The sequence below is a fragment of the Lepidochelys kempii genome, chromosome 2 (genome assembly GCF_965140265.1).
Source record: "Lepidochelys kempii isolate rLepKem1 chromosome 2, rLepKem1.hap2, whole genome shotgun sequence".
In the NCBI taxonomy this organism is placed as follows: domain Eukaryota; kingdom Metazoa; phylum Chordata; order Testudines; family Cheloniidae; genus Lepidochelys; species Lepidochelys kempii.
In genome coordinates, this window is record NC_133257.1 from 266,470,560 (window position 1) to 266,497,540 (window position 26,981).

Genomic DNA, 26,981 nt, shown 5'->3' on the forward strand with positions numbered 1-26,981 from the left:
GTCAGCTTTTTACAAGATTTGAACCCTTATGCAACCAACTCAACATCCATCATATTTGGATGGCTGTGGATGATATTCAGAATTAAATTAAGTGTTGAAAAAAGCAAATAAGCAACAAAAGCTGTAGGTCTAGCTAGTCAAACTGGGGAGTGTTAGCTTTTCTACAGCATTTCAAGCTTTCCATTTTGAAAATGTACCATTTGTTCCACGAATATGAGTATGATGTTTCAACTGCATGCTGTGTGCTTACAAGACAGCCTGTTTTCACTCAGATGGGATTCTCCCCAACAAGAAATTTTAATGACCAATCTGAATTTCTGGGTTTAAACCATTTAAAGTCCAACCAGACTTTAAATGGTTTAAACCCAGAAATTCAGATTGCCACATAATGTTTGAGCAAAGGTCATTAAAATTTCTTGTCGGGGAGAATCCCATCTAGATGTGTAGTAGGTCATAAGATGCCTGTCTATGCTGGTCAAGGAAGCCATTCTAGCAACCAAATATGCATCTAGTACCATTTCAACTTTACAGGGGCCCTAGTTTATGGCATTTTAAAGCTGCTTCATATGCTGTAATGAGATTTTATAGTGCATCCTCTCTTGTCCTTAAGATCCTACTCAGTTCCTCGCTACTGTATCTAGGCTTGAGTGGCTACCTTGCAATAGTAAAGCTGATAAAAGGCAATGGAACGCACACAGAATGTAGCTTCAGAAGGGTACAATATGGTCATAGGACAACACCCTACAGACCAGAACACTAGTTTTGTTAACCAACACTATGATCTCTAAAGAAATAACCTTACCTTGGGGGGTTAAAATACTGAATACAGCTCAAGAGCATTTCCAGACACTACAAGTACCCCCATTTAGAAAGACAGCATGTGACTTGTAACATTAAGAGTCTTGCGCTAGCACTGATCATTTCCTGGATTATTTCTGCGAAGGTTTTCCTCACTCTCCCTCTTCACCAGAAGAGTTTTAACAAGTGCAGAAGTGACCAGATTGAGGTGTTTTCTCTGTGCTTTAAACAGCTTTTTTTTTTTTTTTTTTTGGGGGGGGGGGAGAAAAGCTCAAAATAATTTATATTCAGCCTTTGAGTATTAATGTTACATATAGAATACTATAAAGGGAAAGCAATCAAGTGGCAGGAGCACAAAAATAGGAGACAGGGCTCAGATTCTGTTCCCAGCTCTGCCACTTACTTTCTGTAGGACCTTTGGCAAGTCACTTAACCTGTTTCTCAGTTTCCCCATCTGAAAGGAAGATCTCTCTATTTTACAGGGATGTCATGAGGTTTGTTTGTAAAATGCTTTTAGATTAGAATGAAATGACCTATTAGTGCAGAATGTAAAGTGAAATATTACTTGATTTGAGTTTGGAATGACTTTAGAATTCCAGATTGGCAGGAAACGTTAGTTTCTAGACACGTTAACACCCTGGTCACTAATGAGGAGCATCTGCATATTTCATTGGGAAACTCTGCTGCCACCTTCTGAAATAATGGTTACTGCAGGTATCTACACTCAATAACTTGTCATAACTGTGGAAAAACATCACAAGCCTGAGGCATAATTGTTTCCCTCTTCCTGGTCACTTAGATGCCATGGTCAACAGGGTCTTCACTATTGCTCTGAACAGCACATATGCTAGTATTAAAGAGACAAGATGGGTAAGGCAATACCTTTTATTGGACCAGTGTTCCAGCTTACACAGAGCTCTTCTTCAGGTCTGGGAAAGGTACTAAGAGTGTCATAGCTAAATACAAGTAAAGTTTGATCTCTTTCACCCTCCCACCCCAAAACACTGGGCTAATTTGACAGCATTAAAAGCCAAGACTTTCCATCCCAAGTCAGTGCTAAGTTAGGTTTGCTTAAGGTTTCACTTAAACAGCCACCCTATCTTTGTGGGAGTTACACCCTTAGTTTTTTTCCCCATTTTTTTTTTAAAGGTATGGGGAGTTACAGTAACAGGTTACAACACAGATGAAGTACAGTGCTCTTGTAGGATAATACAGTTTTAAGACATCTTGGCATTAATTGACTGTCCTGTTGGCAGTTTCAGCAAAGAGGCACAAAGACTAAGCTATCCTCTGACCCTTAGAAGTGGTCTCTAGGTGTTTGGTGACATTGGTGAAGCAGTGTGGAGAGACTTGTACTGCTGCTGTACTTGGTCTAGAGGATTGCATTCTCCAGGGCTCTCAAGTTGGCACCTTTCACGAGCACTATAGCCACACAGAAAGAAAACATGTCTTTTCTGAAACTGAACTGCAAGTCTGAGTCTAGACTTTATCTAGAGAGACCATGAAAAATGGAAGTCATAGTACAAATCTAATGCTGTATTCTAAAGACCCTTCTAAAACTACTACATAGACAAGGCCCTCTATGAGCAGTCATGGTTTTATGAAAATGCTGAATTGGGTATTTACAATAATTAGGTCAATCTACCTCATTAACTCAAACATACAGACTTGCAAGAATAGTGGCATAGTTTCCAGCTCTTTCATTAAATCCAATTAGGAAAATTATTAATTGCAAGTGTTAGCTAGCACCATACTCTTGGGAAGTACCAGTCTCAAGAGCATAAGGCACTTCACAGGGAAAGAAAAAAACCACCACACACACACCCCCCATTAGAAAGGTGTAACATTCACATGGCATTTCAGCCACATATAAGGTATTGTAATCTAAACAGGTAAGGGTCCCATGCAGTCTCCTGTGCCATCACAGATTACTTCCATTGCAGGCATGTGACAGCTCTTAGCTGTGATTTTGCTATGTATCCACTTGTTGCTTTGTTCTGTCCAAGCATCTGTACAAGTCCCATTCACCTGGGAGACAGACTCCCACAAGCAAGGTTCATTTAAAGGAAGATTTTTAGCTCTTTCCATTTTGCAAGAACAGGTTTGGGGGGCTTTAGGTCACTCATCCCCACCAGTGGGTCATTCATAGGGCCCCAGCTGGGAGTGCAGCCATGGAGCAAGCCTGGCCAGGGCCAGATCGGGCTTGAGAGCAGCCTGGGGCATATGAGGGCAGTGAGAAATAGGCTTCATGCACTGGAGAAAGGGGGGGACAGCCTGGAGAGACTAAGGGGGAGAGAGAGAGAGAAAGGAAGTGCACCCTCCACGAGAGGCACTAATCCCTGCTGCCTCAGGGGCAGTGATGGGGAGGGGAAAGGTACAGGAGCAGGGCTGGGTGGGTAGGGGGGGCAGCCTCAGGCTAGGGAGAGGGAGGATACAGCAGCCTTGGGATAACGTTGGGCAGCGTCAGGGGAGGGTTAGCAGACCCGAGATACGGGAGGGCAGCGCCAGCCTGGGGAGAGGAGGGAATACAGCCGCCATGGGGCAGAGGGCGGCCGAGTCAGAGCCCCCGGGGGGGGGGGGGGGCCGCCGTGGAGGAGATCACAGCTTAGGGGGAGGGGCAGCAGTGTCGGCCCCTCCACTCTGGGTTGCGCGGGGGCCGGCGACAGGGCCAGGGCGGGTCCAGCCACAGCCCAGGAGGAAGCGTCAGCGCAGCCTGGGGGCTCCGGACCTGGGCACAGCCCCCGGGGAGCAGGGGACGCGGCCCGGGACGGGTGGCTAGAGCGGCCTGGGGGAGGGTCCCGGCCCGGCTCTCACCTTCTTGCCCTTCTTGCCCTCATCCTCCATGTCTCAGGCGGGGGGCGGCCCCGGGCTCCTGCTGCCTCCTGCGGCCCCGGCCCCCCGGGGGCATCCCCGCCCCGTCGGCGGCCGGCCGAGCGCCCCCTCACCGGGCGGCCATGGACGGCCCGCGCCCCGCCAGCCGCGCTCCCTCCCGCCAGCCCCGGCCGCCACCGCCGCCGACTCAGCAGCCGCGGCAACAACTTTTCAATCCTGCCGCCATCTTGGGCGTCGACTTCCCGGCGTGCTCAGCGCGGGGCCGGCGCTCCCCTCCCTGCGGCCGGAGGGCTGACGTCAGTCCTCCCAGAAAGGAAGGGGGGGGGACAGCGCATGTGCGGAGCGTCGAGAGGGAGGGAGTCAACAGAGATGCGCATGCGCTATATCCTCAGTCCTCCCCGCCCCCGCAGGGGCGGCTGTTGTGGCTGACACCCCCCAACACACACACACCCACCCCTGCCCTGCCTCCTCCATGCCCAGCGTAGCCCTTCACCCATCCCCCCACCTGGGGGCTGGGCCCTTCTCCCCTGACTCCCATCCAGACCCCCAAGCTGCTGCTTCAGTGCCCCCCCGCCCCCCCCCCGGCTGCAGCCCCTTAGCCTGGCCCCACAGAATCCAGGGGGCTGGGTAAAGCCGCAGGGGCGCGAGGAGCAGGCTCAGCTCTGCGGGCTGGTGCGGTGGCCTGGAGCCAGAGAGCAGGGCGTGGGTCCCCGGCCTAGCCCAGCGCAACGCCAACCCAGAGTCTGAGCCAGGCCCTTGGCTCAGCACATCAGCTTTATACCTGCCCCAGAAAACCAGGGCAGCCCATCAGTACCCCCCCTTGCATCCCTGCCCCAAGGATCTCTAAAAAAGAACAGGAAGATTTGTGGCACCTTAGAGACTAACCAATTTATTTGAGCATAGCTTTCGTGAGCTACAGCTCACTTCATCGGATGCATGCAGTGGGAAATACAGTGGGGAGATTTAAATACACAGAGAACATGAAACAATGGGTGTTACCATACACACTGTAACGAGAGGTTTCAGAGTAACAGCCGTGTTAGTCTGTATTCGCAAAAAGAAAAGGAGTACTTGTGGCACCTTAGAGACTAACCAATTTATTAGAGCATAAGCTTTTGTGAGCTACAGCTTATGCTCTAATAAATTGGTTAGTCTCTAAGGTGCCACAAGTACTCCTTTTCTTTTTACTGTAACGAGAGTGATCACTTAAGGTGAGCTATTACCAGCAGGAGGGGACGGACCTTTCCTAGTGATAATCAAGGTGGGCCATTTCCAGCACTTTACCAGAACAGTAGGAGGGGAAAGAAACAAGGAGAAATAGTTTTACTTTGTGTAATGACACATCCATTCCCAGTCTTTATTCAAGCCTAAGTTAATTGTATCCAGTTTGCAAATTAATTCCCTACAGGCAGCTACTTTACTGGCTGCTCACCTGAATCACCCTGCTCCAGCTGTCCACATCCTCCCTGTCCATGGTCTCCTGCAGGGGCCTTCCCCCTCCTTGCATCTCTTTCTCCAACTGAGCCACTTGCTGGCTTTTAGAATCACCTGCTCTCTCACTGATCTCAGTCTCAGCTGAGAGGCAGTTTGTCTCTCAAGGTGAGGCTGGGCCCAGCTCCTGTTACAGAGCCAGCCACCCTGTGACCCCGGGTAGTTAATTTACAGGCCCTTTGCCTTCAGTAAATGTGATGGGTTGCATGGCCCAGCAACTGTCCAAGCCAAAGCCACATAGGAACTGTTGCCAATTTGCACACTTTGATCACAAGTCTTACGATATTCGATGGCATGTGATTATGGGAGAATTTCAGCTTTTGTTTTTAAAAGTCTAGCAGATAAAAGCTTGCCACTATGAACCCTGAAAGCTCAAAAAACCAAAGACACCTCATTGTTAAAAAAATCATGATTTTAAGCCAATCTCACGATTTGCAAACCAGTGTCATGATTTTTGTTCACTTAAGTTTGGCAATATTGTATAAGGGGCAAAAAACAGAGCTTTGTAGCTGTTTGCTATCTTAGGTGGTTTGTAGACCTCTTGTAACCTGTACATTGAAATGCTGGATTAAGTTGATAAAGATAGGAGTGTAATAAAACCTAACAGTTTTCAGGTTTAAGCTTCTAGTTTGGTTACAGAACATTTATTTAATAGAGGACCACCAGGCGACACTATGAATGATACAATCAAAGTTTATAAAAAAGAAAAATAATTAATTAAGCAAGCACGCAATTACTACTTACACAGTACTATGATTATACTCACACTCAAAGATGAAATGGTGTATCAATGAGTGATCCGTCCACTGACAACAGAATGATGTACAGCCATATCCAGGAACTTAACAATACCCTTTGCATGTTCATTGAAGCTCTCCTGAAATTTAGCAAAACTACTCCTTTTATACTTTATTATAATATTAATTAACATTAAACTGCCCTTTACCATCATTATATTTCTGCCACCTTCTTATTGGCTCTTTACATTACACATGATTTAAATTAACCAATTTATTTGAGCATGAGCTTTTGTGAGCTACAGCTCACTTCATCTGATGAAGTGAGCTGTAGCTCACAAAAGCTCATGCTCAAATAAATTGGTTAGTCTCTAAGGTGCCACAAGTCCTCCTTTTCTTTTTGTGAATACAGACGAACACGGCTGTTACTCTGAAACCTGTCATTATTTAAATTAACATCTGCACCAATGTCCTTCCCATACTATCAATATAGATATTTGAATGAAACATTCACAATTCTCAAAAATACTGATTAAATACCTTGTTTAATTCAGTTATAACCAAAACAAAATGGTAACATAACCCTGGATCATGGCTTTGCTAACTCTTACTTTCCCATAACACTCTGTCCCCAATTTATCTTTAACTTTTCTCACACTAGCAACTTCAGTTTCGCATACCCCTGCACGCTTGGGCTAACTTAGACCTCAAAACCTAACTTCTAGTTCTTTCTTAACCCAAGCCACCCTATAGGATTCAGCCACAAACCTGCAAAAAGTTGCACAGGTCAGGTGCCTAACTTCACCACTGTGCGTGGCGGGCGGGGGGTGTCAGTGCTAACGAGGCCAATTCAGTTAGGGTGGATGTGGCCCATTCCCAGCAGTTGACAAGAAGGGGTGAGTATCAACAGAGGGAAAATTATTTTTTGTAGTGACCTAGCCAGTCCCAGTCTACTAGGTGCATCAATTATGTGCCTCGCTGCTCGCCCGAGCCCTACCTCCTCCCCGCCGCTAGGTGACACCATCGCCCCGCAAAGGAAGTCGGGGGGGCGGAGTTGGGGGAGGGACGCGCTGATGAGCCGACACACGCGCCGGGGAGACTAGTGCGCAGACGCAGAAGACATGGCGGCCGAGGTCGGGCGTCGCGGCTGCGGCGGCGGCGCTGGTGAGTTTCTAATCCGCCTCCATCCGGGGCCTGCGCTGCCCTGGGAGCCCCGGGCGGGCGCAGGCTGTGGCCGCCCGCTGTGCTGCGTTGGTGGTGGGGAAGTCGGGGGCTGTGCCCGGGGTTCAGCCCCACGTGGAGGTGAGAGAAGATTCGGTGCCACCCCCCCCCACCCCCGGGGCTATATGGGGACTACAAGTCCCAGGAGACAGCGTTCCGTACTGAGCCCTGCTGTCGCTGCAGCTGGGGGCGCGGTGCATGTCGGGAGCTGTAGTCTTGGAGAGGCGGCTGCACGTGTGCTGCTGCCGGTGAGGGCACCCCTGGCAGGGCAGCGCGCCCGTCTCCGCGGGGTCTGACCCTTCCTTCCGGGTGGGCACGCCCCGGGCTGTGCAGCATGGGCCTTGCTGCGCCGGGGGCCCCGGGCACGGGGCTGGCGAGGGACCCGCGGGGGGATCTGGGGCAGCGGGTGGCTCGGATCGGTGCCCCAGCCGCCGTGAGCAGCGTGGCCCGTGAGCTGTATGGGCCTCACGCCCTATTTGCTGCTGTATAAGGGATAGTCTCACTCAAAGGCATTGCCCAGCCTGGGGGGGATCGTGGTCTAAGCATCAGGCTTCAGCGATCACGATGCAAATCCCAGCAGAGCGGTTCCGCTCCCTACTCTCCAGGCAGATCAGCTGATCTCTGTGCAGGTTAATGTGTGCCTCCTTCAGACAGTGCCACAGAACTAACCCTCTCCTGGTAACAGGCTGGGGCTGCCCTGATTCCACTGTTGCCTGCTCCATAGTCTCACTCGCTTTAGGGTGGCTGCCTGCCTTAGAAGTGAGTGATGCATGAGTGGTTTGTAAAAGACTTTGAGTCGACACGGGTATAAATATCTCAGAAGCATCCTATGACCAACCTGCCTGGTTAAAAGAAAAGGAGTACTTGTGGCATCTTAGAGACTAACCAATTTATTTCAGCATAAGCTTTTGTGAGCTACAGCTCGCTTCATCGGATTCATTCAGCTGCAGCTGAATTGGATGCTGTAGCTCACAAAAGCTTATGCTGAAATAAATTGGTTAGTCTCTAAGGTGCCACAAGTACTCCTTTTTGCGAATACAGACTAACACAGCTGCTACTCTGAAACCTGCCTGGTTAAGTAGATTCTCCATCATCTTCCGCTAAATAATCTGATTTTTTTTTTTTCTCTTCTCATTTTCCTGCCTGTAGAAATGATCTCCAGTCCATGGTTGGAGTGGCTGGGTCTGAGGAGTGCACAATGCTGCTGAGCTAGAAAGGTAAAAATTTCTGTGGGTTTGAACTGCATCAAAGAAATTAAACCTGCCAGATCAGTCTTCCCCAGTTCCTTTGACTGCCCCATGTGAGCAAGCCTTCCAGCATGGCTGGGTCTGTGGTGACTCTGTTCATTCCTGTAGTGCTTGCGAGAGCAGCCTGAGATGGTTTGAGGCCTCACTCTGCTCCTTTTCAGAGTGAGGTTATAGAAATTTCAGACAGGCCGAATCAGGAGTCCAAATCGCATGAAGGCAGAACCACACAGAGCCTTTAAACATGCATGACCAGCCCTTAACCTGGCCTCCCAGTGTCTGCCTCACCCGGTGATCTGTGAGCATAAGGTAGTGTGAAAAGCCGTGAGGCATGAACAATGTTTATTGCATAAGGATGGTCATACTTAGGTCAGAGAAGGGAGTTACCTTACAAACGGAGAACCAGTGTTGACAAGGCCAGTTCAGTCTACCACATCCACCCTGACTGAATTGACCTTGTCAACTTAACTCCATTCTCTTCGTGTGCCAGTATATTTATGCCTGTATCTGTAATTTTTACTCCATGCATCTGAATAAGTGGGGGGGGGGGGTTTACCCACAAAAGCTTATGCCCAAGTAAATCTGTTAGTCTTTGAGGTGCCACCGGACTCCTCATTGTTTTTGTGGATACAGACTAACACAAGTACCCCTCTGATACTTTTCTGAACCCTGTTATAGTCTTAGCCTTCACTACGTCCTCTGGCAAAGAGTTCCATGGGTTGACTGTGCGTTGTATGAAGAAATACTTCCTTGTTTGTTTGTTCTAAACCTGCTGCCTATTAATTTCATTCAGTGGCCCCCAGTTCTTGTGGTATGGGAAGGAGTAAATAACACTTCCTTCTTTACTTTCTTCACACCAGTCATGATTTTATAGACCTCTATCATATCCCCCCTTAGTCGTCTCTTTTCCAAGCTGAAAAGTCCCAGTTTTATTAATCTCTCCTCATAAGGCAGCCGTTCCGGACCCCTAATAATTTTTGTTGCCCTTTTCTGGACCTTTTCCGAGTCCACTATAACTTGTTTGAGTTGGGGGAACCGCGTCAGCACGCAGTATTGCAGGTGTGGGCGTGCCATGGATTTATAAAGCAGCAGTATGATATTTTCTGTCTTATTATCTGTCCTTTTCTTAATGATTCCCAACATTCCATAGCAAAACCTGTGCCCTCCTTTAGTCTCCTGCAGCCACTTTCAATCTGGATTATTGTGTGAGGATTTGTAGGACAGATTCTTGCACTCGTAATTTTTTGCTGCACAATAACATATAATAAATTTCCATGTCTAAAGTTGCATTTATGGTGTTACCACATCTTGTCTTCCTGCCTGCAGCTTGTGGCTTCCCTGTCTCTGCGCTGGTCACATGGAACCGCTCATGCTTTGGAAAGTGGAACTGGTACGTAAGCTAAAAACCAAAATAGTTCTGGGCTGAAATGTCTGATCTTCTCTCCTCACCCCCATTCCCAGACCTGTCTTGGAGAAACCAGAGTGTCGCAAACGCAACACCCACTTTAAAAGAACCTAAACAAACCCTTGGAGATTGATGAGCAGAGATGGAGCTGTACTCCCCTGAACAAAACAGAGCCTTGCACGTTGATACCTGCCAGAAAAAAAGGGCAAGGCAGTGCAAGGAGTGGGCCTAAAATCCAGCTGTCGTTTGGTGCTGGTATTTCTGTTCAGCACGTTGTCTTTGGCCAGGCTGTCAAAGTCTGATCTCTGCATCTTACAAGTTAACATGGCTGGGTTGGACTGTGGCTGGATGGGAGATGTCCAAAAGAAACCCCAGAATGGTGTCAGCTCAGTCAGAACTCTTCAGTAGGTTTTAAACAGTGCCGCAGAATGAAGCTTTGCAGCATATAAAATGTGGATCTGAGGCTTTGACCGCTTGGCATGTCCTCAAGGGGTGGGATCATGTTCTAAGCGTCAGACTTCAGCTGTTACTGTGCAAATCCCAGCAGAGCGGGTTCCGCTCCCTACTCTCAAGCAGGTCAGCTGATCTCTGTACAGGTTAATGTGTGCCTCCTTCAGACAGTGCCACAGAACTAACCCTCTCCTGGTAACAGGTCGGGGCTGCTCTGATTCTACTGTTGCCTGTTCCATAGTCTCACTCGCTTTAGGGTGGCTGCCTGCCTTAGGAGTGAGTGAGGCATGTGTGGCTTATAAAACACTTTGAGATGACATGGGTATAAATATCCCAGAAGCATCCTATGACTGACCTGCCTGGTTAAGTAGATTCTCCATCGTCTTCCACTAAATAATCTGATTTTTTTTTTCTCTTCTCATTTTCCTGCCTGTAGAAATGATCTCCAGTCCGTGGTTGGAGTGGCTGGGCCTGAGGAGTGCACAATGCTGCTGAGCTAGAAAGGTAAAAATTTCTGTGGGTTTGAACTGCATCAAAGAAATTAAACCTGCCAGATCAGTCTTCCCCAGTTCCTTTGACTGCCCCACGTGAGCAAGCCTTCCAGCATGGCTGGGTCTGCGGTGACCCTGTTCATTCCTGTAGTGCTTGCGAGAGCAGCCCTGAGATGGTTTGAGGCCTCGCTCTGCTCCTTTTCAGAGTGAGGTTATAGAAATTTCAGACAGGCTGAATCAGGAGTCCAAATCGCATCAAGGCAGAACCACACAGAGCCTAAAACAGGGGTAGCTAATTATTTTTGTCAAAATTCTTGGTCAAGGTCTAGACTCCAGAGGAAAGTAATAAACAACAAAACAATCCCAGCAGCAACTACATACCACCACCAGTAAATAGAAATATTTTTGGGTCTGTTCAAAAGTGTCTGGCTGTCCAGATTTGACCTGTGGTCCACCTATTGACTACCTCTGCCTAAAATATGCAAAACAAGCCCTTAACCTGGCTTCCCGGTTTCTTCCCAACCCATTCAGGATCTGTGAGCATAAGTTGTATGAAAAGCCGTGAGGCATGAGCAATGTTTATTCCATAGTTCTAAGCCCTCCTTTAGTCTCACATAACCCTTTCATTCTGGGTTATTGTGTTAGGATTCACAGGATGGACCTTGCGCTGGTTATTTTTTGCTCCACATTCACACTTAATACATTTCCATTTCTAAAGCTGCATTTCCGGTGTTACCATATCTTGTCTTCCTGCCTGCAGCTTGTGGCTTCCCTGTCTCTGTGCTGGTCACATGGAAGTGCTCATGCTATGGAAAGTGGAATTATTAGGTAAGCTAAAAACCAGAATAGTTCTGGGCTGAAATGTCTGTTCTTCTCCACACCCCAACCCTATTCCCAGACCTGCCTTGGAGAAACCAGAGTGTCCCAAACCCAACACCCACTTTAAAAAAACAAAAAGAAACCCTTGGAGCTCGATGAGCAGAGATGGGGCCATCTGTGGGAGCTGGATTCCCCTGAACAAAACAGAGCCTTGCATGTTGATACCTGCCAGAAAACAGGGCAAGGCCCTGCAAGGAGTAGGCCTAAAATCCAGCCATTGTGTTTGGTGCTGGCATTTCTATTCAGCACATTGTCTTTGGTCAGACTGACAAAGTCTGATCTCTGCATCTTACAAGTTAAGCATAGCTGGGTTGGACTGTAGCTGGACGGGAGATGTCCAAAAGAAACCCCAGAATGGCGTCAGCTCAGTCAGAACTCTTGAATTGGTTTTGAACAGTGCCCCACAGACTGAGTGATACTTTGCTGCATATAAAATGTGGATCTAAGGCTTTGACCGGTTACAATACAGTAACGGGTTCCATTATGGCACTCCCCTCAGGAGTACGTGATAACCCCAGTGTGCTGGCCAAATTCCACCATGGGGAATTCTGGGAAGGCACAAAGTAACTCTGCCTGTAATTTCAATGAAGTTATTCTTCCCCCAAAGTATTGTATTGCTGATGGAAATTAGCTGCTGCATGTCAGTGCTGCTCGTAGTCCCTGTATAAAATTCACACCCATGTTTGAGTCTTTGGGGTTCAGATGATGCAGCATAAACGCTGTTGATCAATAGAAGTAGGAATCACGAGACTGCAGCCTTAGTTATGTATGCACTGATCTGTACCAATGTCCATATGAATAAATATATCCGCTTGTGAGAGTGTCTGGCTGGCTGATGCCACTTGCCACGGCATCTGTTTCTATTGTTAAATGGTGCTGTTTTCCTTGAATAAGAGGATCTATTGTGTGCATGACAGGTTAAGTTCTTTCCCGCAAGCCTTCCAGCATGGCTGGGTCTGCATTGTGACCCTGCTCATTCCTGTAGAGCTTGCAAGAGCAGACCTGAGATGGTTTGAGGCCTTGTTCTGCTCCCCCTTCGGAGTGAGGTTATAGAAATTTCAGACACTCCTAGGCCGGCGCACAGGAGTGTGGAGATCCTAAAGCAAAGGGAGGGTGATATTCTTTAGAGTGCTTGTAAAGCTGCGGATTGAGTCTGTCTGATGGAGTTATAACCCTTAGATGATCGCTCCTTGTGAAAGGATCCTCTAAAACACCATTTCTCAAATGTGGCCACCAGGGATTTTTTTGCAGCCATGACAGCCTCCAAAGAGCCCCAACAATCACTGAGATGTTAAGTATTAAAGTTGCCTTGTGAATGCCATAAAGTACACTCATGCCCTTCTAAATATTACAGTACAGTGCAGGGAGCACTGAACTACATGGGGTGGTTTTCTTTCAAGTAACAAAGCATATTTATTGGCTAATCACTATGTTTACATCTCGCACTACTGTAGCTCCATAAGCAGCTATTGACCAGCGTCCTCATCGGCAAGATCACTGCGAGGTGTTTGGGTAGGTTGAGGTTGTTTGTGGCAAATGGCGAAAGAGTTAAAAATGCAAATTGAAAACCTTCCTGATATCCAACAATCAGTGCCAGAAAATGCCCCTGAATGTGATGCAGAGATGGTCCCAGAGGCACAACCTGCTGCTAAGAAAAGCAGAACATGGAAGGAAGAAAATTGAAAATTTCAGGTGCAGTGGGAAACATGGTTTCTTGTGTTTCTGAAGCCATCCAATTCCATTTCTGAGCAAGTTGCAGTGTGTGCTGTTTGTAAGAAAGAAATTCATCAAATTAAAATGTACGCGATGCAACGTCACTGTAACGCTCATGCAGGGGAAGTTGAACAGAATTATCATGGTGAGTTTCAGAGGCGCAAGCTGTTAAATGATGCAAAAACTGAGCTCGAAAGACAACAGCGACGGCCCAGAGATTTTCTGAAGAAAGTGGATCAGATAGACGTGACTACTTTTAAAGGGGCACTACTTTTGGGACAAGCAAGGAAATCTTTCGACAACGGAGAACTCGTGAAGAAAATTGTTCTGGCCGTTCAACCAGAAAATACGCTTTTCAGAGAGCTACCACTGAGCAACGACATGTTACAGAGAAGCACAAGAGATCTAGCGAACTTTCTACAAAACGAAATAGCTGCGAAAGTCTCAGTGAGCCCTTTCTACAGCCTGTGCTTGGTTGAGACCCCTGACGTCGTGAAGAATCCCAAGATAATCGTATGCGTTCACTTTTTTGACTGTGCTCACTGTTGTTTTACCGAAGGCGTTTTATGTCAGGTGAGCCTCACTGATAGGCCAACTGGCAAACAGGTTTTTCAGTGTGTTCAGGGGAGATTGCAGGAGTGCTGGGTTAGATTCGACAATCTGTGCGGCTTGGCAGCTGACGTGGCAGCAGTTATGCAAGGTGCTCAAGCAGAGGTGTTGAACTACTTCCAAGAAAGCTGCCCTCAGAAACTTTTTCTGTTTCCCTGGTTTGCCCACCACGAAGTACTTGCCAGCAAGGCTTCAGTGGAAAGTATGGATGAGGTTGAATCCGTAGTGGAAAAGTGTATCAGTGCTGTGAACGTCAGCCGTGTCCATAAAGAGAGATTCGCAACGCTGTGTGAAACAGACTGAGACGCACAAGGTGCTGCTGAATTACAACCTGGTCCATTGGCTTAGTTTGAATGGCAGTGTACAGTGGCTGTTTGAGCTCTGGGGAGAGCTCATTGAGGTTTTGAACACAGTTTCGCCGCGACTGTCCCAAAAGCATCCAGGAGTACATGGTTGTTTGCTCTTTTTGAAAGAGTTTTTACCAAAGCTTGCTTCCTTGAACCTGGAGCTTCAGGTACCTCAGCTAACAATATTTGACCGCATTGAAGTAATTCATACATTCCGAATGACCGTCACTGACATCATCCAGCAGCTACAAGAGAAACGGGACTTTTCTGTTTTTCTGAGCTTAGTGGGTTTCTCAGCTGTCAGGATGAGAGCGTGCAGCGAAAGGTCGGCTTAGCTGTAACCAAATACCTGCATATCATCTTGGAAGATCTTGAAAATTGTTTCAGCGAGGGAAACTTTTTCCATCAGTACACTTTTGTGACAGACCCATTCAGCAATTCCCATTTGGGGTTTTTGGCTGCAGACAAACTAACGGCCTTGCAAGACAGATTAGCTTCCTTTGCCTCCTTGGATTTAAGGAATCTCCAGCATCTCGTGGTGCACATGCGTAATAATGCAAGAATGAAAACCTACTTCAGTCAGCCCGGTGTTACAGTGCAGCAGTTCTGGATCAAAGTGTACCTGTCTGAGGATGCCTACAAGCCTCTAGCTAAAGTTGCTTTGCTTTTCTTGTCCCTGTTTTCAAGTACTGTGCTGTGTGAGAGGGCATTTAGTGCACTCCATTGTCTGAAGAGCAAGTACCAAAACGGCCTCACTGATGCTAATCTGGAAGCTTCCCTTCTAGTTTAACAGGAGACCCGAGATCCTGCAGACTTTCCATTCCAAGAGCCCCTGAACTTTTGCAGGTAGTCTGATCCACACAATGGCTGTATTAATGAAATTAAAGTTCTGGGGTTTATCACCCTATATTGGTAAAGCATAATATAACAGGATCGTTTGTTACTATGATTAGTGCTAGATTGGGTTGCTTTTTGGGGGGGGCGGCAGTCCGTGAAAGAGAAATTTTGGACACACTTGCAGATTTTTTTTCATTATTATCTGGACGTTTATTATGTAAAAACATTTTTAAATGTGGTTCCAAATTGTTGTACCAACATCCACCTTTTACCAAAAAAGCACAGTCCCAACAACAAAAAAGAAAAGAACGCACCAAGCACCTTATCAGTGGTCTATTGTGTTCAGCTCCAGTAAAGGATAGAGGCAGCTCTGCATTATTTTTATTATTGAGTCTGAAGAAGGAGGGGAAAAAACCCCTCTTAAATAAATGTACAATGACTGGGACGTATGTATGTTCATGTTTTTCCTAAAGTTAATTAAGTATTTTAGGAAAAATTGTCAGAGTGGCCATCAGCAAGAGCAATCGGAGCTGCACTCGGAGGCCCGCAGAGCATTTGTTGTGAGAACCCCTGCTCCAGAAAGAGATGGGGCAGGTTAGAGATGGCAAAGATCAGTTGGGCCCCAGGTCCTAGGTTAGTTGGGATCTAGTGGGAAATTGTTCCCTCCACTTGAAGTAATTAGGCTTGCCCCTTCCCTTGAGGAAGATATTCGACAGGCCGCTTGCTGAGAAGCTGGTGCTAGGTCTCTGCACTGCAGTCCAGGAGATCTGCCTTTGATCACCTGTCTCTTGCTTCCTGAGGGGGGCGATGTTGTGGGGGCAGCACCTCCCTCACACTGGTATAGATCTGGGGTGAGGAGCCAGGAACCTCTGAATTTTAATCCCACCTACATGGCTGGCTGTGGGCAGGCCTCTTAGTGTGCCTCAGTTTCCCTTTCTGAACCACTGGGGATAACAGTGCCTTTCTGGGGAGTTGTGGGGATTACCTGATGTCATCTACAACCCCTGGAAGATGGAACACCCGCTGAGCACCTGCTGTAGCAGCCCCTCTGACCTGTTGCCAGAGCAGCATTGAGAGGCTGTGGCATCCTGGCTTCAGTTCCATCTCCGCTGCACAGCTGCCAGTTAAGCCCCGCTCAGGGCTGCGGCGGGGAGATGTCTCTTTCCCCCAGCGCAGACGTGCCACGGCGGGGAGAGGTGCCCCTCCCTGCAGGCTCCAGCGTGGACCTGCCCTGGACTTGCCTCCGCCAGGGGAGAGGAACCCTGGCCCAGGCCCACTGGAGCTGCCAGGGAGAGGAGCCACCGCCCCCCCCCGCCCACCAGCCCCGACAGAGCTGCCAGCGGGGAGAGCAGCCTGTCCCTGAGCTGCTGCAGTGAGGGGAGTGGGGAATCCTCTTTCCCCGCCGCAGCCCTGGGACAGCCTGCACCCAAACCTCTCATCCTTGGCTCCAGCCCTGAGCCCCCTCCTGCACACCAAACCCCTCATTCCCAGCCCTGAGCCCCCTCCTGCACCCCTAGCCAGAGCCCTTGTGCCCCCAACCCTCTGCCCCAGCCCTGAGCGCCCTCCCACACTCCAGACCCCTCAGTCCCGGTCCCCCCACAGGAAGTGGTGCACAAAACAAAATGAATTCTGCACATGGACACAAAAAGTGAGAGGGAGCGCTGGTCCTGGCCTGCCTGGTGGTGGCCGCCTGGAGCAGCGGGGGAGAGTTGGTCTTTCCTGTTCAGTGAGTTAAGATCACCCTGATGCTGGTCAAAGCTGCAGATGTCTGATGACGGTTCCTGTTCTCTCCTTGGCAATCAGGCTGGCCCTGGATCTGTCTAGTGAGTGAGATGCCAGGAGGAGTGACCTCGGCCAGGGGATCCTCTGAGGTGTGGGAGGTCCCTGCTTAAAGCACCTGGCTTAGTCATAACCTCCATAGTGTTGGATGAGAATTGTGGAAGGCCCCTGCTCTTTCTGGAGGGCATGGCCAGCATCTGTGGTTCTTAAAGCCCTTTGCACATGGTGAGTGGCCACCTTTGAGCCTCTTCTCGGTGAGGGTCTACTGTGACGCTGCCCCTCTGGGGTTAGACCACCCCCCCCTCCCATTCAGAGCCTTTCCAGGAGGGCCCTTAGCCTATGCCACCTGCTGCTGTCCTTAAAATAGGCAAGAGGGGCTGGTGGAGGGCAAAAAGAAAAGGAGGACTTGTGACACCTTAGAGACTAACCAATTTATTTGAGCATAAGCTTTAGTAGCTGCAGTGTTCCCCGGCCTGGCCTCCTGCTGAAGTTGATCGGTGATAGTTAAGGGGTTGGGGTGACCGATGGAGCCCACAACAGTCTGGGCGCTTCCTGTAGGGGAGGGCACCTTGTGCTGGGTTGCCAGTGGCCGCGGGGCCTGAGCTGGATTCTCCTCAGTTTGAGAGGGCCGGCAACAGCGTTTTCCGTGAGGGGGCTCTTCGCGCTGCAATAACTGTCCCCATCCAGGGTGGCCTGTGTGTGTGTCAGCCTTCAGGGCCCGCTGCAAGGTGGCTCCATGGGGAGTTTGTTCTGCCTGGGGGAGGGTATTGAAGGGGGCTGAGTCCTGTGGGGAGGGAGGTGGGCTGTAGCTTTGGTCTTGGCAGCGGCACCTACAGCCTTGCCTTACCCCCTTTCCCCCCACCCCCTGTACAAACCTCAATAAACAAAAGTGATCCTGGGTTAGCAGCCGCCCTCTTGATTTCCTGAGTCAATATCCCCGGAACTGCGCCAAGGTGGGGAGGGTTTTCCTGCTGCCATCAGCGAATGCTCCCAGGTAGCTGGTCTGGAGAGAGGGGTCCAATAGCTGACCATCCACGACCCCAAGGGGAGCTGTGGGTGCTCAGCAGCACTGAAAACCAGCGCCCCACAGTCTCTCTAGACGATGCTACTGTGCTGGGGTCCTACTCCCACTGTGCCCTGCTGCGTTGAGGCGGTGCCTGGCCCTGGGATTCAGCACTCAGATGAGGGGGATACACAAAGAGCTTGTTTGTCTTACAAGTATTTCCTCTAGTTCTGCTGTGCTGTGGAGGGCCGAGGGATGCTTCACTGTGGGGGCTCCACCCACTGATCTGATACGCCTTGCCCACCTGCTGGGAAGTTACCTTCCTGCACTGACTCAGCAGGGAGTACTGGGATTCAGGTTGAGTGCTCCTGAGAGCAGAGCTCCAGCCCTGAAGGGCTCAGTCAGTGGATGTTCTCGGTTCCCTTTGTGGGGTGCTCTGCAAGGAATGGGCCGTGGCATCGTCCCCGGCTGCTTTAGTAACACGCCATGGGCTAATGCACTTCTTGTTCTCTACCTGCTCTCCCAAAGTCTTTCCCCATCACCGCTCTGGACAGCTTCCTGCCCTACTATAACTGGCCCAGAAGGGTGGCTTTCTTCCTCCCAGCGTTGGCTGCATTTCAGACTTGTGTGTGGTTACAGTTCTCCCCCTGCTAATGTAGCCTGCAGAGTTTCCTTACATGGGCAAGTACTGATCCTGATGAGATGTGATTTGTTCTTTGGTGCAGCTGGCTAAAGGCCACTCGGTGAACAGGAGTGATCGCTCACCACGCTGGGGTCCGGGCTGCTGGGCCTCAAGCAAGCAGCATGGACTGAGTGCAGTCGCGGAAAGAGGGACTTGGTTCCAGGGGTGAAAGTAAAATTGAACACTTACCGGTACGGGGGCTGGCTCGCCTCCACCCCCGGGAAGGGGTCTGGTATCAGGCGGAAGGGGGCAGGGTGGGGTTAGCATCGCCCATCCGTGCTACCTGGCCCGCACCGCCTGGGGCTCCAGCGGTGATTTAAAAGGGCCCGGGGCTCCATGGTAGCAGCAGCAATGGCCAGAGATCCTGGCCCTTTAAAATCACTGGCCCTGGGGGCAGCTGCTCTTTTTTTTTGGCTCCCCCAGCGCAAAAGGGGCAACGACATTAAAGTGCTGCCACAGGCGGCCACTTTTACCAGTCCGCCGTGCCACCTTGCTTTCACCCCTGCTTGGTTCTGAGCCCCAGTGCTGGGGCCTCCCTCCATGGGCAGTCCCTGGGGGCCTGTCCTTCCCATTGCGGCTGCCTCAGCACGTCTGGCAGGCAGCCCCTTGCTTCCCTGTCTTGGCTTCTCCCTCTGTGGTGGGAATGGACGTGGAGCATGCCGGGAGAATGACACCACTCAGACCCAAGGTGGGAAAGGGCCCCGAGTGCTGTTAGGTCATGTGTCTAATCGCTTCCCTGGCACTTTGAACGCGTTACACCCATGCTGCTCTCTGCAGTGGGATTCGAAGACCTGCCGGCAGAGGGAGCACAGGCAGGGAATACACCAAAAGAGGAAGTTGCTCCAGATGTCTTAACCATAAGCTCTACTGTAAATAAAAATACTGTTTGCGGGGTAGCAGTGGTAGCTGCTGCAGGGTCTGCAGCTATGGGAACCTCTAATGGGGACCCTCAGTCCTGGGGTGCCCCCTCATGGCTCACTGCAGTGCCACCTTTGCATCTCTGCCTCAGTTTCCCCTATGGGCCTCAGTAAGTCCAATGAGGCTTATTTATATTGAACCGTGCCCCTTGGGGGCTCTGCTTTGTTTAACCCCCAGGTGGAGCATTGTACAAATAGGCATCCCCACAGCAGCTCCAGCTGGAAGGGGTGGGGGGCTGAGTTAACCTTAGTCCAGGTCCCTTACCAGCAGGCCCCTCTTGTCATCAGAGGGGGAGGGGTCTCCTCTTGGGTCAGAGTCCCTACGGAGGTTAAAGTGCAACGACCTTCCAGACAGCCCCTGATTCCTGTGCTCTGGGGCTTTTGCTGCTACCTGGTGAAGGCCTTCCAGGGGGGCCAGGCTCCGCTGAGACTCGCTATTCATAGTGTCACCTGTTCGGAGCCCTCGTCTCCCCCAGCAGCATTCTTCCTTGGGGACTTTTCCTGGGGAGCCCCCTTGAGACACCCTCCCCTTGGGAGCTTTCTCTTTTTGTGGCCTGGGGACTGTTCCTTGCCCCAGGAGCGTCTGTCCTCTTAGATCCCTGCCCCCCAAGGCGTAGCTTCCTTTTGATCCTAACCAGGTGCCTCCCTGTTTAATTAGGTGCCCTCCAGTAACTCAGTGAGTTAACGAGTCCCTGGTGAACCTGAGCTGCCTCCTTTCCCCTTGTGGAGCCTGTCTGAGGTAGGCTGGGCCCCTGCCCCTTTCCGAGGGTCAGCTACTGTCTGTCAGAGCCCTGCATGGCCTCAGGTTTGAACAAGCCCTTGTAAGCCAGCGCTCTAGCAATGGGCCCACCTGCTGCATGGCCCCGTTGGGATATTCTGCTGTGCAAGGCGGAAGGGGGCAGCTGCAGCTGTCCTGCGAGGGGAGAGGGGGAAAGGACAAAGCAGCGTGAACCCCAGCCACTGCGCTTCTCTTGGGCCCCTGCCACTTGGCCGCTTGCAGTCACCACTAGTGTATGGTGCCCTCTGCCGCCACCCACTCAGCCAGTCTTTCTGGGGGAGCTAGCAGGCAGGAGGGAGGGGAAGGCGGAGAGGCAGGGCAGGACACTGCACTGCTTTGGGCTGGCTGGCAGTGCCCTTGTGCTGAGGGCCTGGGTAGGTGGCTTAGCCAGCCTGGCCATTGGCATGAAGAACCCAAAGTGATGGGGTTACTCGGTCCCTGAATGCAGTGCCAGGGCTGGGTGCCCACTGCTGCTGCTGGCAGTGAGGTATTGTGCAAACAGGACGTTCCCTTCCCAAATGCTGCTGGCTGAGTTCCAGCACTGACTTGGTCAGGGCTCCGTTTTCCGGGTTGGTGCAGGTCTCGGACGGCTGCATGCAGGGGGATGGCAAAGCAACTCCGGGTCAGCGGAACTGGGCGAACGATGGCTGTCCTGCTACGTGGGAGATTCCCCCAGTTGATGCTCAGAGCTCTGTCGTTCCCATGGACCTGCCAGGGTGGCGTCTCGCCTGGATGGGCTGGTGCCTCTGTCCCTGCACCCACGTGCTGCGCTAGCCCCCAAGGATCACGCTCGCCCCCAAGGATCTCGCTCGCCAAGCCGACCCTTACCACAGAACCCATTGCTCCACCTGGCACTCAGAATGGCGTCTGGAATGAGGGTGCTGCCCACCTGTGTGACTCAGGAGCGCCCCCTGAAGGCCATAGTGTGTGCGGTAAGCGGTAAGCGTGGCACCAAAGGGGTGAGAATGTAAGACGATGGTCGTGCATGTTAAGCCAGAGGTGGGCACAGGGCGATTTCTCATCACTGGTGTGACATCCCCAAGGGAAAAACCCATCTGGCAGTGAGCAAAGCCTCCATGACCACCGAGGAAACCCCCAGGGACCGTGCTCCCCTCCCCTTCCAGGAGGGTTTTGGCAGAGGCTGCAGCAGCTGGGCTAGTTGGCCCCGGGGTGCGCAGGCAGGATGCCTTGTGTCCCATCCCAACGTGTGAGCGGCTTGGGCATTGGGGGGAAGTGATGTCACCTGGCCACAGGCTGGGCCCAGGAGTCGCATGATGACAAAGCAGCGAGAAGTGAGAGATGAGCAGCCAGCCCAGGACAGTTTCCACTGCAGCCATTTCAGTGTAGCCGCGTGAGTGCGAAAACCCGCGGCTCTGACTGCAGTGCGCAGGGCCTAGTCTGGGCATGCTGCCCCCAACACCCCGCAATGGGTGGGGGGCATCTCGTTCCTGACCCACAGCCCCCTGCTATCCCAGCCCTGACCCCCCACCCAGCTGTGCCCATGGCCCTGCCTCCTGACCCACGGCCCCCTGCTATCCCAGCCCTGACCCCCCCACCCAGCTGTGCCCAGGCCTCTGCCTCCTGACCCACAGCCCCCTGCTATCCCAGCCCTGACCCCCCACCCAGCTGTGCCCATGGCCCTGCCTCCTGACCCACGGCCCCCTGCTATCCCAGCCCTGACCCCCCCACCCAGCTGTGCCCAGGCCTCTGCCTCCTGACCCATGGCCCTCTGCTATCCCAGCCCTGGGCCCACCCAGCTGTGCCCAGGCCTCTGCCTCTGCCTCCTGACCCACGGCTCCCTGCTATCCCAGCTCTGACCCCCCCTCCCAGCTGTGCCATGGCCCTGCCTCCTGACCCACGGCCCCCTGCTATCCCAGCCCTGAGCCCCCCACCCAGCTGTGCCCATAGCCCTGCTTCCTGACCCATGGCCCCCTGCCATCCCAGCTCCTGGGGGCTGGGAAAGAACGTGGGAGCCATCCTGCAGGACTCTTGCACGCCCACCCTACAAGGAGAGCTGGCTGGTGGGTCTCCCCAAATTCCCCCACACTGGGGGGCACTGCCCTTGCAGAGCACAGCTCCATGGCACATGGTGCCCCTAGGCAGGGTCCTGGGATCCTGCCCCAACTTCCCGCACACTGGGCAGCCCTGCCCCTTGCAGAGCGCAGCTCCATGGCACACGGCGCCCCTGGGTGGGGTCCTGGGACCTGCCCCCTGTCTGCAGGGGAACTGCCCCCCCCCCGACATCACACTGAAAGGGGCAGGATTCAGCCCAGCGGGAGATGGGCAGAGGGGCTCCCAGCCACCCTTCCCAGGGCCACGGGGTGGGGGGGGCGACGTGGGGTTCCCGCTCAGCAGGGCCGACCACGTGACCCCACCCCCCTGGCTGCTGTCACGCCCCGTCGCTCAATCAGCCTCCGCACAGGAAGCTGAGCCCCGGCAGCTCGCGGCTGGGTTTTGAAAGTCATCTTTCCTCAGGCTGGTGCTCGCTCCTCTCGCCGTCCCCCAGCGGCATGGCCGAGCAGGAGAGCCTGGAGTTCGGCAAGGCCGACTTTGTCCTCCTGGACCAGGTGACCATGGAGCACTTCATGGAGAACCTGAAGCTGAGGTAAGGGGGCGCTGGGGTCCGAGGCCCCTGGCGGGAAGGGGGCAGGCGGGGCAGCGAGGGGAGCTGGGCTTCGGGTGCTGTTGGCTCGCCCGGGCCTGGACCTGTTTTAGGTCAGGGTACGGGGGGGCAGGTTGCCCAGCTGCAGCAGCCAGCCGCGGGGGTGAGTCAGCGGGAGGCGCTCTGCAGCCCGGCGGCACCGAGCCTGGCGCTAGGGGGCGCTGTGATGCCGGTGGGACCGTCTCCTCGGGGAGCTCGGATGCCTAGAACCTGCTGGCTGGGTGGCAGTAACATTCCCGTGGTGCTTTTCCTGCGGGCGAACCCTGGCGTCCGGGCTGACTTCCAGCGTGGGGTTTGGCGCTGTGCTGCCGGACTGTCCCCCGGCCGTGCCAGCAGGATGCGGGACCCTTTTGATTCGCCCCGTTTCAAGGTGGTTTTTTTAGCCAGGTCACGGTGTGGTGCTAATCCGGGACTGTGCGTCCCCCCCACCCCCCCAGAGAGGAGCAAAGCAGCCCCTCTGCAGGTGGGGCGCTTGAAGGGCTTGTGGGGTCCTGTCGATCTGTACACGTGGGGTGGAGAGGGCGGCCGGATTAGAGCCCTGCAGCTACAGCTTCACACCCATAGATCCCTGCCGTGGGGGCAAAAGGAGAGCTCCCTCAGCTGGTGCTTGGAGTAGTCCCTTATACTCCGGGCTGCCTGCGAGAACTGTACCGCGCCGAGCACCTGTTCAACACAGAAAAACAGCAAGAGGTGGGCCCAGACGTACCCCTGAAGGCTGGGGAAGCTCTGGTCTGGGTCTGGACCTGGACTGGTCTTTCTCTCCTCGTAGGGGATGTTACACACTCCAGGAGGGGGAGGGGTGTCCTAAATGTTACTGCCTCTGATGCGCGAAAGCAGAAATCTTGTCGTCTCTAGGCAGCCGTTCAGAGCAGATGGGGGAAGGACTGGTAGCTGGGTGGGGTTGGGGGGCTTGTCCCAGGGCTGGGGAGGGGGTGACACCTAAGCTGGAGCCTGTGAAGATGAATTTGTCCAGCCGTGGTTGCCAGGACGGCCCAGAGGAGCCAGCTGGGCCTCAGGAGATGCTGAGGGTCCAGAAGGGAGGAAAGTTGCTGGGATAGGCCGGGCGGTGCTGGAGCCGCATGCCGAAGGGTGCCGTGATTGCAAGGACAGAGAGAGCGAGGAGGAGAAACTGCCATGGGCTGGTCTCCAAAGGCACTGAGCACCCAAAGGTGGGGACAGTCCCTTTCCAGATCAGGCCATGTAATCCTGTGTGGTAACAGGGACTGTACCCAGTCCCTGGTGAACAAGGGGTTAACCTCCGCTCAGCTGCCCCATCCCCTTGCACAGGGACAGGGCTACAAAAGCAGCTCTCCAGGACACAGAGGATCCTCTGGGCAGGCAGGAGGTTGCAATCGCCCTGGGCTGAGCTGAGCCCCCAGCAGGACGGGTGGCCTGTTATGTGTAGTGTGGTCGTGTCTGCTGGCCCCACTGAGGACTGGGGTGTCATTGTGCTGGGAGCTGTACATGTGCCGTGAACCGACAGCCCCATCGTCGGCTGAACTGGCCGGGCCGTGGGCCTGTTGGCTGTATGTCTCTCAGCCATTGTTTCTGGTCCCTTTGGGACTTTAACCAACCCCCGGCACTGAGCTCCCTTGTTGGCAGCGTGTTCCTTTATGTCCCCTCCCTTCGGTGTCCCCCTCGGGAGTGTTTCTGAGATGCAGCTCTGAGCTCTCCCAGCCCTGGCAACAAGGCAGCTGGCTGAGAAAGCATCGCAGCTGCAGTTAACAAATCCTCTAACCCCTCCCCTGGGGATGTATCTCAGTATCATGATCCCCCTTTTATGGATGGGGAAACTGAGGCAGGGGGCAGGGCAGGGATTTGCCCACACTCCCACAGTGTGTCAGGAACACAGGTGAGCTCAGAACCCCCCCTCACGTGTCCTAGTTTGGTGCTTCCTGCTGAGCTCTCGGTAAACTCTGTCTTCCCAATCTCTGGTGAAGTGTCCTTTGAGTAGCTTCTGCAGCCCCAGCAATTGGATCGGAGCCAAGGTCCAGCTAGTCCAAAGGATCCTGTCTCTGGCGAGAGCCAGCAGCAGCTGCTTCAGAGGAAGGTGTAAGAACAGTGCAGCAGCTGAGATGGGATAATCTGCTCCCTCTCCCTCCTGCCAGGTCTCAGACCTGACCTCTGTTAGTTACAGGTTGGCTTCGACCCTGGAGCAGGAGGGGTTCAATCCCTTCCAGATCTCTTTTTAAGCATTAACGGCAAGGCTTCGAAACAGCCAGCGTACGCCCGCTGGCCCTGCTCTGAAATGGAAGGCTGGTTCTCCAGAATCAGTGCTTTCCTTTTTTTAAACAAAGGCCTTCTCAAGCTGATCTGGCTGCAAAGAAACCCTGCAGACGGTGACCCGAACACAAGCCGTGCAGAGCTGAGTCTGGCAGACGCTGTCTCGGAGAGGTGTGAACTTTCCCACTCATCTCCGGCAGCGGATAACTCAGATGTCCAGTGACGATAATTGATATGGCAACACTGTTAACTATTTCATCACCTGTGTAAGGATGGAGCCGGAGGGTTACAGGGCAGCATGATTCGCTGAGTGACAGTGTCTCATTTGGGTAGTGTTGGTTAATTACTGCAGCTTGGCTTTTCCCCGCTCAGGGAGCTAGGCCCATGGAGCCCAGTGGTGCTGTGAGTCCATGACCGGATTTTGAAAATGGGGTCTCATTTTGGTGATACTGATGGGCAGAGCTGATTTTGGGAGCTGAGCTTGGAAAAGCTCCAGTCTGATCCTAGGTGCACTGTGATAACATTGGCTGTTCCTGTTCTCCATAAAACCCCCTCCTTGAACTGTGCTAAGCTCTTGGCCTCAACAACTTCCTGTGGCCATGAGTTCCACTAGCGTATTACACTTTGCGTGAACATGTGTTTCCTCGTGTCCGTTTTGGATTGGCCACGTTTCAATCCTTTGCTCTTGTGTTGTGAGGCAGGGAGAACAGCAGCTTCCCCTCTACCTCCCCCATACCAGGGGGCCAGCCAGACATGACACGCTCAAAGGCACCACCACTGACACTGCCTTAAGCATCATGCTTGTGGGTTTCGCTAGGGCGGCTCCTCGCCTGCCGGATGCTCCAGTTGAGTCGCTGGGCAGCTGATCGTCCCAACTACTTAAGATTCCAGTGTCACCATGGGACTGGAATGTTCCAACCATAGAATCCAGGTGTCAGTAACGTGTCATCATCCCATCCAGGCCGGCTTTAGGATTTTGGGGACAGATTATCTCCCTTCCTTCCCTCCAACTCCCCGCTCCCCACACACACATCTGCTCATCCTCTTCCTCTAAACTCAGCCAGATCCTTGTGCTTTCCTCCTTGGACCAGGGGCTTCCCTTGGGATGCCTTCATTTCTTCTCTGGGCTCCCGCACCAAACCGGCACTGCTGTCTGTGCCGATATCTCACCAGCTTCATCGGGGCTGGCTGCCAGCCACGACTCCTGTGTGGCCATCCTGAGTGAGAGGCACTCCAGGGGCTGGGAGCTCTGCAAAGGACAGCCAGCCCTGGAAAAACAGCTCGGTGCTGGGCTGGACTTGGTGGGACGCAACGGCCACATTGTTTTATGTCCTGGCTAGCGTGTACACATGCTGCTGGGTGGGACACAAGAACCACTCAACTGTGTGTCGGATCACAAGCCCCCCATACTGCTGCAGCTGAAGGAGATCCTCCCTGGCCTAGGGGGACTGAGCCCCTTTAAGTGCAGAAGAGGTGCACCCTGGCTAAATCTGGTTAGAGATGGAATTGCAGCTGGGGTCAGGAGATAATGAGGCTTGCAAGCCAGGAAGGGGCTACTCAGACCAACCAGACACACCGGGAGCAGGAGGTGGGCTTCCGGCAAGGAGCTTAAAGGAAGAGCCCTGTGGGCAATCAGGAGGAATTGCCCACAGCAGGGAGGCAAGGGGAGTGCTGGACCAGACAACCCGGTGAGCTCCCTGGATAAAGGGACAGAAGGTGAAGGACCTGGGACAAGGAGATCTGTTACCCAGACTATGGGGCCCGTGTCTCTGGAGTTGGGCATAGGAGAGCTAGCCCTGCATGGTGGCAGCGTGTGGGTACAGTGACGGCTGTGGAGTGCCGGGGCCCTTCTCCAGATTGCTTGTGGCCTTGGTCGAGACATC

At 52.6% G+C, this 26,981-nt stretch overlaps 2 protein-coding genes, 1 long non-coding RNA gene and 3 other non-coding genes across 9 annotated transcripts in view; 5 read left to right on the plus strand and 1 right to left on the minus strand.

The window, feature by feature from the left end:
• The window catches only part of CCM2 (CCM2 scaffold protein), a 90,373-nt gene extending 86,505 nt beyond the window's left edge, over positions 1-3,868 (minus strand). For all 3 annotated transcript variants that reach the window (XR_012157670.1, XM_073334891.1, XM_073334890.1), the window contains exon 1: positions 3,613-3,868. Coding sequence is in view for 2 of the 3 variants with exons in the window: in XM_073334891.1 (XP_073190992.1) it covers positions 3,613-3,642 (30 nt within the window). In the remaining variant the exon portion in view is untranslated. The remainder of the gene's footprint in view (positions 1-3,612) is intronic.
• A 3,081-nt stretch (positions 3,869-6,949) lies between these two features.
• LOC140907896 (uncharacterized) lies at positions 6,950-15,145 on the plus strand. Of its 2 annotated transcripts, none has more exons than XR_012157672.1 (6): positions 6,950-7,022; positions 8,229-8,296; positions 9,650-9,713; positions 10,615-10,682; positions 11,388-11,497; positions 13,003-15,145. It is a non-coding gene; the product is annotated as an uncharacterized lncRNA (long non-coding RNA). The 2 variants fall into 2 exon arrangements; XR_012157671.1 differs by having other exon boundaries at positions 11,430-11,497.
• LOC140908000 (small nucleolar RNA SNORA9) lies at positions 8,382-8,515 on the plus strand. Its single transcript, XR_012157711.1, has one exon. It is a non-coding gene; the product is annotated as a small nucleolar RNA SNORA9 (small nucleolar RNA).
• Positions 10,768-10,902, plus strand: LOC140907999 (small nucleolar RNA SNORA9). The gene has a single exon (XR_012157710.1). It is a non-coding gene; the product is annotated as a small nucleolar RNA SNORA9 (small nucleolar RNA).
• LOC140908001 (small nucleolar RNA SNORA9) lies at positions 12,479-12,616 on the plus strand. Its single transcript, XR_012157712.1, has one exon. It is a non-coding gene; the product is annotated as a small nucleolar RNA SNORA9 (small nucleolar RNA).
• A 5,659-nt stretch (positions 15,146-20,804) lies between the features above and the next one.
• The window catches only part of MYO1G (myosin IG), a 62,918-nt gene continuing 56,741 nt past the window's right edge, over positions 20,805-26,981 (plus strand). The window contains exons 1-2 of the mRNA XM_073334895.1: positions 20,805-21,145; positions 22,689-22,818. Coding sequence (XP_073190996.1) covers positions 20,818-21,145; positions 22,689-22,818 — 458 coding nt within the window. The 5' untranslated portion in view covers positions 20,805-20,817. The remainder of the gene's footprint in view (positions 21,146-22,688; positions 22,819-26,981) is intronic.